The sequence below is a fragment of the Mandrillus leucophaeus genome, unplaced genomic scaffold (assembly GCF_000951045.1).
Source record: "Mandrillus leucophaeus isolate KB7577 unplaced genomic scaffold, Mleu.le_1.0 Scaffold1, whole genome shotgun sequence".
NCBI classification, from domain to species: Eukaryota; Metazoa; Chordata; class Mammalia; order Primates; family Cercopithecidae; genus Mandrillus; species Mandrillus leucophaeus.
In genome coordinates, this window is record NW_012098097.1 from 16,747,810 (window position 1) to 16,753,807 (window position 5,998).

Below are 5,998 nucleotides of genomic sequence, written 5' to 3' on the forward strand. Positions count from 1 at the left end.
AGCCTCCTGAGTAGCTGGGGCCACAGGCACGTGCCACCATACCCGGCTAATTTTTTGTATTTTTAGTAGAGACGGGATTTCACTGTGTTGGCCAGGCTGGTCTCAAACTCCTGACCTTGTGATCCACCTCCCAAAGTGCTGGGATTACAGGCGTGAGCCACCACAGCTGGCCGTTTTTTTTTTTTTGTGAGACAGGCTCTGGCTGTGTTGCTAGGATGAACTCAGACTCCTGGATGTTAGCGACCCTCCTGCCTTGGCCTCCCGAGCAGCTGGGACAACACGTGCTCCACTGTGCCTGGCCTGGATTCTTTTCATTGGAGTATAAATGGAAGGGCAGACAGTGGTCTAAAGTCTGAGATAGATTTTAAGTTGAATTTTGAATTTTTTAGAGAGCCCACAGCCTGAAGAACCATGAGCCAATTAAACATCTTTTCTTTCTTTTTTTTTTAAAAGAAGAATAGAGAGCCGAGAAATAAACCCTCACATAATGTAGTCAAATGATTTTTCTTTTGAGATGGAGTTTCGCCCTTTTTGCCCAGGCTGGAGTGCAATGCGTGGTCTTGGCTCACTGCAACCTCTGCCTCCCAGGTTGAAGCAATTCTCATGCCTTAGTCTCCTGAGTAGCTGGGATTACAGGCATGCACCACCACGCCCGGCTAATTTTGTATTTTTAGTAGAGACGGGATTTCTCCATGTTGGTCAGGGTGGACTTGAAATCCTGACCTCAAGTGATCCTCCCGCCTCGGCCTGCCAAAGTGCTGAGATTACAGGCATGAGCCGCTGTGCCCGGCCTCATCAAAATGGTTTTTGACGAGGGTGCCAAGACTATTCATTCAGACTTTCCAACAAGTGGCACTAGGTAAACTGTGTGTCCACATGGAAAATAATGAATTTGGGCCCTTATATCATGTGCAAAAATTAACTGAAAATGGATCAAAGGCCTAAATTTAAGGTCTGAAACTGTAAAATTCTTAGAAGAAAACTTAGGCAAAACCCCCATGACATTGGATTTGGTATTGATGTCTTGCATTTGATACCAAAGGCACAGGCAACAGAAGAAAAAGACAAATTGAACTCCTTGAAAATTAAAAAAATTTGTCCACCAAAAGACAAGTAGTAAAAAGGTGTTCTACAGAATGGGAGTAAATATTTGCAAATCATACATCTGACCAAGGGATTAATATCCAGATTATAGAGACAACTCCTAAAACTCAACAACAAAGAAACAAGACTCAGTTCAAAAGAAAGACATTCTTTCAAAGAAGATATAGAAATGGCCAAAAGTACATGAAAAGATATTCGAGATCAGTAGTTATTAGGGAAATGCCAATCAAAATACAGTGAGATCCCACCTCACACCCATTGGATTGACTGCTGTTAAAAAAAAACCCAGAAAATAGTGTTAGTGAGGATGTGGAGACATTGGAACTGTTGTGCGCTGTTGCAAGGAATGCCAAACCGTGCAGCTGCTGTGGAAACAGTCTAGCGGTTCCTCAAAAAACTAAAAATAGAATTACCGTGTGATCCAGCAACCCCACTTCTGGATATAGACCCAAACTGAAGGCAGATTCTTGAAGAAATATTTGTATGCCCGTTTTCATAGCAGCCTTATGCACAATTTCCAGAGGATAGAAGAGACAATGGAATATTATTCAGCCTTAAAAAGGAAGGCAATCCTGACATATGCTGAAACATGAATTAATCCTGAGGACATTATGCTCAGTGAAATAAGCCAGTCATTGAGATTCCTAGAGTATCACATTCGCGTAGACGGAAGGCAGAATGGAGGTGGCCAGGGGCTGGGGGCGGGGAGGGGGAGCCCGTGTTTCTCGGGGACAGAGCTTCAGTTTGGGAAATGAGAACATTCTGGAGGGGGTGGTGTGATGGCTGCACCTCCGTGTGAATGCGCTTCACGCTGTTGAAGTGTGCAGTTTAAAATGGTTAAAATGGTAAATTTTATGTTGTGTATATTTTACCACAAAGGAAAAAAAAAAAGGCCCCCTGGAAAAGCTTCTGTCATGCATGTGTTTGTGAAATGGAGGCATGGCTGGTGGACTCTGGCCACCATCCTGTGCCTGGTGCTGTCCCAGAGCAGCCCTGGCTGGTGTCAGGGCCTTCCCATCGCTGCCCTCTCTCCTGTTGCTCCTTCGCTGAGGCTGCCATCTCTCTTTCCCACTTTGGTTGAATTTGGCTGAACATAACTGAGTGGGCCAAATAGTAGATGTGTGGGTGGGTAGGCAGAAGTCAAGTCCTGCCACCCAGTGCTTATTAAGCACTACATAAAAAGGACACAGAATTCACTGGAGGAGAATGTGCCCGAGTTTGCCTGAGTCACATACAGCTCACTGCCGAGCAGCAGCCTTGAAGACCCCACATACAAGAGTGACTGACAGCAGCGGTGGGCGCAGGGGAAGGGTCGCAGCTGCAGCCCTGAGGTTGGGTCGGCTCCCGACTCAGCCTCTCCTCTCGCCGACCACTTTCTCTTCGTCCTGTGTTTCCTTGCTTGCCCCACTCCACACCTGCACAGACCTTTGTCAGGGGAACCCAGGTCCCCAGGGCCTCCAGGTGGAGTGAGCCTGAGCGACCTGACTTTCCAAACCTGCCATCCAACCAGCAGGTCACTTGCCTTCCTCAGGCCACACTGGCTGCATCCTCCACTTGTTAAAAGTTGGCTCTTTAAACTCATAAATTGTAGATGCCACAAGTCTGTCGTTCCTGCTGTTTCTCAGCGCTTTAAGGATGTTTGCTGGCATTGAGCAAATACTTGTTGAATGGACGAGTGAGTATACCAGTGGTGCATATTCGTGGCGGAAGGTCTAAGAAGCACTGTGGAGGGCACAAGGCCACTGGTGGTTTGCCCTTTCCCTCCTCCTGCCCACCTCTCCATCTCCCTGGTCCTCCTTTTCAGTTGTTTCTCAGAGGTCACGACTTTAGGTTTCTTTGTTATTTTTTTCTAGACCTTTTCTATGCATTTGCAGTGTTTTTTCCCCAAAACTCTTCTATAACGTAGAAAATGATCTTATCTTGATTTTGTTCCATTTCAATGGCTCGTTCTTTTTATTGAAGTGCAGAAAATGAGGCATGGAGAGAACCTGCAGCTCCTTGACTTACCAGAAATGCACGTGCCCTTTAATTGGCACAGAGATCAAGATCAGAACACTCACTCCCTGTGCCCCAGTCCAACCTGGTGGGAAAAAGTGCATGTCTGAAAACAGGGGCCTGATTCTTCGTTCTGGGTGCCCCTAGCTGACCTGCTGCTGTGTCCTGGGTGCCCCTAGCTGACCTGCTGCTGTGCCTTCAGCGGGTGTCCACGCCCACGGCTTCATCTTCAGTGGAACCACTTGTTCCACTTCAGTTCCAGGGGCCTTGGCTGTCAGACCCCCTCCCCTGCGTAACTTTCCCTGTCTTTTCTGTGCCCCCTGTCACAGCTCCTCAGTGAGGACCTCTGCGCCTGTCCTGTGTCAGTTTGTGTCTTTAATAAGTTCTGGAACCATCTGGAGCCTAAGTTTCCTCACTGGTGAAATGAGTGGGCCACTGCCTCCCTTGAGAGCTTGTTTTACATATCATGAGCTGGCGTTTACAGAAGCAAATACCCTATTTCCACATTGCTTCTTGGGACAATCTTAAATTTCACAGATAGTTTATAAGAATCTGTGTTTCCATAGGAAATGCTGATATTCTCTTCCTTTTTTTCTTTTTTTTTTTTAACATTTTCGTTATGTTTTCCCTATAATTAGAGCCAGTTGCTGAAGCACAGTAGGATGTGTGCTCTGTGACGGACTAATAGGAACAACCTTTTCTCTTCCACAGCGCTGCAAACTCCTGCCCCTCCAGCCCCCGGGGAGCGGGGTCTTCAGGGTACAAGGTGGGCCGAGTGATGCCATCTGACCTCAATTTAATGGCTGACAACTCACAGCCTGAAAATGAAAAGGAAGCTTCAGGTGGAGACAGCCCGAAGGTAAAGGCTTTGTAGCCTTGAAGCAACCCCTGGGGGAGAGTGTGCAGCCACAAGGCCCTCAGTGTCACCTGTCTGTCACTCACCTGCTGTCTCGTGCGGTGGGCCCCAGCCCTGCCAGGGCGTCGGTGGGGATGTCGGTTTGACTCTGGTGTTGCTGCTGACTGTGTTCTTGGTATTGGGGTTTTGCAGGCGTACTCTTTTAGTCATTCAACACACATCTTAGGATTCCCCTAATAGCAGCTGTAGGCCCAGGTGCTGAGCAGACAGCGGAAGATGGAGGAGTGCTTTGGTCTTTGTGGAGCTCATGTGCGTTTGTGCCGGAGTTTAGCCCCTTGTCCCAGACTCTGAAGGTTATGCGAATGCACACCCTGCCATTCATGATTGTATGGGGCACGTTTGTCCCTTGTTTGGACAGCAGTTGTTGAGAGTCACACTATGACCTGGCACGTTTGTGTTTTTTGACCCAGTAATTTTCCTTTTAGGACTTAGACCAAAGGAAATGGCGGAAAGTTTGTATAAAACAGCAGTATGCGGCTGGGCGCGGTGGCTCACGCCTGTAATCCCAGCACTTTGGGAGGCCGAGGCGGGCGGATCACTTGAGGTCAGGAGTTGGAGACTAGCCTGGTCAACATGGTGAAATCCCACTTCTACCAAAAAAATACAAAAAGCCAGGCGTGGAACACAACGTGAATCTCAGCTGCTCTGGAGACTGAGGCAGGAGTATCACTTGAACCCTGGGAGGCGGAGGTTGCAGTGAGCTGAGATCGTGCCATTGCACTCCGGCCTGGGTGACAGAGTGAGCTCCTGTTTCAAAAAAAAAAAAAAAAAAAAAAGAATGCAACCTCAGTGTCCCTAGGGAATGGTGAAGGGTGATGAGGCTATTGTGGTTCCACTTAGGAAGAGCATGCAGAGTACTTGCTGATATGGAAATATTCCGGATGTAATGCTAGGTGGAAGAAAGAGAGTAAGAACCACGCGTGGTATTACTTGACACATTTAGGAAATGTGGTCTATCCCAGCAGAACGCAGCACAGCCATGAGAATGAATAAGCCACAGCCGTGCATCCCCCACCTGCGGCCGACTGCGGCGTCTGACACAGGGTGCTAGGCAAGGAGGGCACAGCCTGTGTGGTACCATTTCTGTCAGGCTTAAAATTGGACAAATCTAAATTGTATTGTTTCAGGATGCAGTCAAGTGGTAGGTTAGTAAATCCCAGCAAAACTGCGGTCACTGTAAGAAGTCAGTAGTAATGGTGGCCTCTTTGAGAGGTAGAGGTAGTGGGCTGAGAGGGCCCATATGAGCGTTTCGGGGATGCTGGTGGTGCCCCTGTCTCTTGACCTAATATACTGATGTTCACTTTGCAAAAATTTGTTCAGCTGACATAAATGTATCGTGAGCTTTTCTGTCTGTCTTAATGTTTTTCAGTTTAAAAAGTTTTTAGAAATATAGAAAAAAGATCACAAGGAAATACACCAACAGCATAGGCACAGCGACGAAGGCTTTGTTAGCTGTTTAGAAGAAGAGACGTAGCAGGCAGTGTGGCAGGCACCTGTAGTCACAGCTGCTCGGGAGGCTGAGGCAGGAGAATCAACTTGAGTTCGAAGCTGTGGTGAGCTGCGATCAAGCCTTGAATAGCCACTGTACTCTAGCCTGGGCAACATAGCAAGACCCTACCTAAAAAAAAAGAATTGGGTTTGTGGAGGGTCTTCTTGTGATTACGTTTTTCTGTTTAGAAAAAAAAGCGATAGGCTGAGCATTGTGGCTCACGCCTGTAATCCCAGCACTCTGGGAAGCCGAGGCGGGTGGATCCACGGGGTCAGGAGAAAGAGACGAGACCATCCTAGCTAACACGGTGAAACCCTGTCTCTACTAAAAATACAAAAAAATTAGCCGGGCGTGGTGACGGGCACCTGTAGTCCCAGCTACTTGGGAGGCTGAGGCAGGAGAATGGTGTGAACCCGAGAGGCGGAGCTTGCAGTGAGCCGAGATTGTGCCACTGCACTCCAGCCTGGGCGACAGAGTGAGACTCCGTCTCAAAA

The 5,998-nt window shown here is 47.9% G+C and overlaps 1 protein-coding gene across 1 annotated transcript in view; it reads left to right on the forward strand.

Moving 5' to 3' along the window:
- The window catches only part of FOXK2 (forkhead box K2), a 41,252-nt gene that overhangs the window by 4,680 nt on the left and 30,574 nt on the right, over positions 1–5,998 (forward strand). Inside the window, exon 3 of the mRNA XM_011999899.1 lies at positions 3,811–3,958. Coding sequence (XP_011855289.1) covers positions 3,811–3,958 — 148 coding nt within the window. The remainder of the gene's footprint in view (positions 1–3,810; positions 3,959–5,998) is intronic.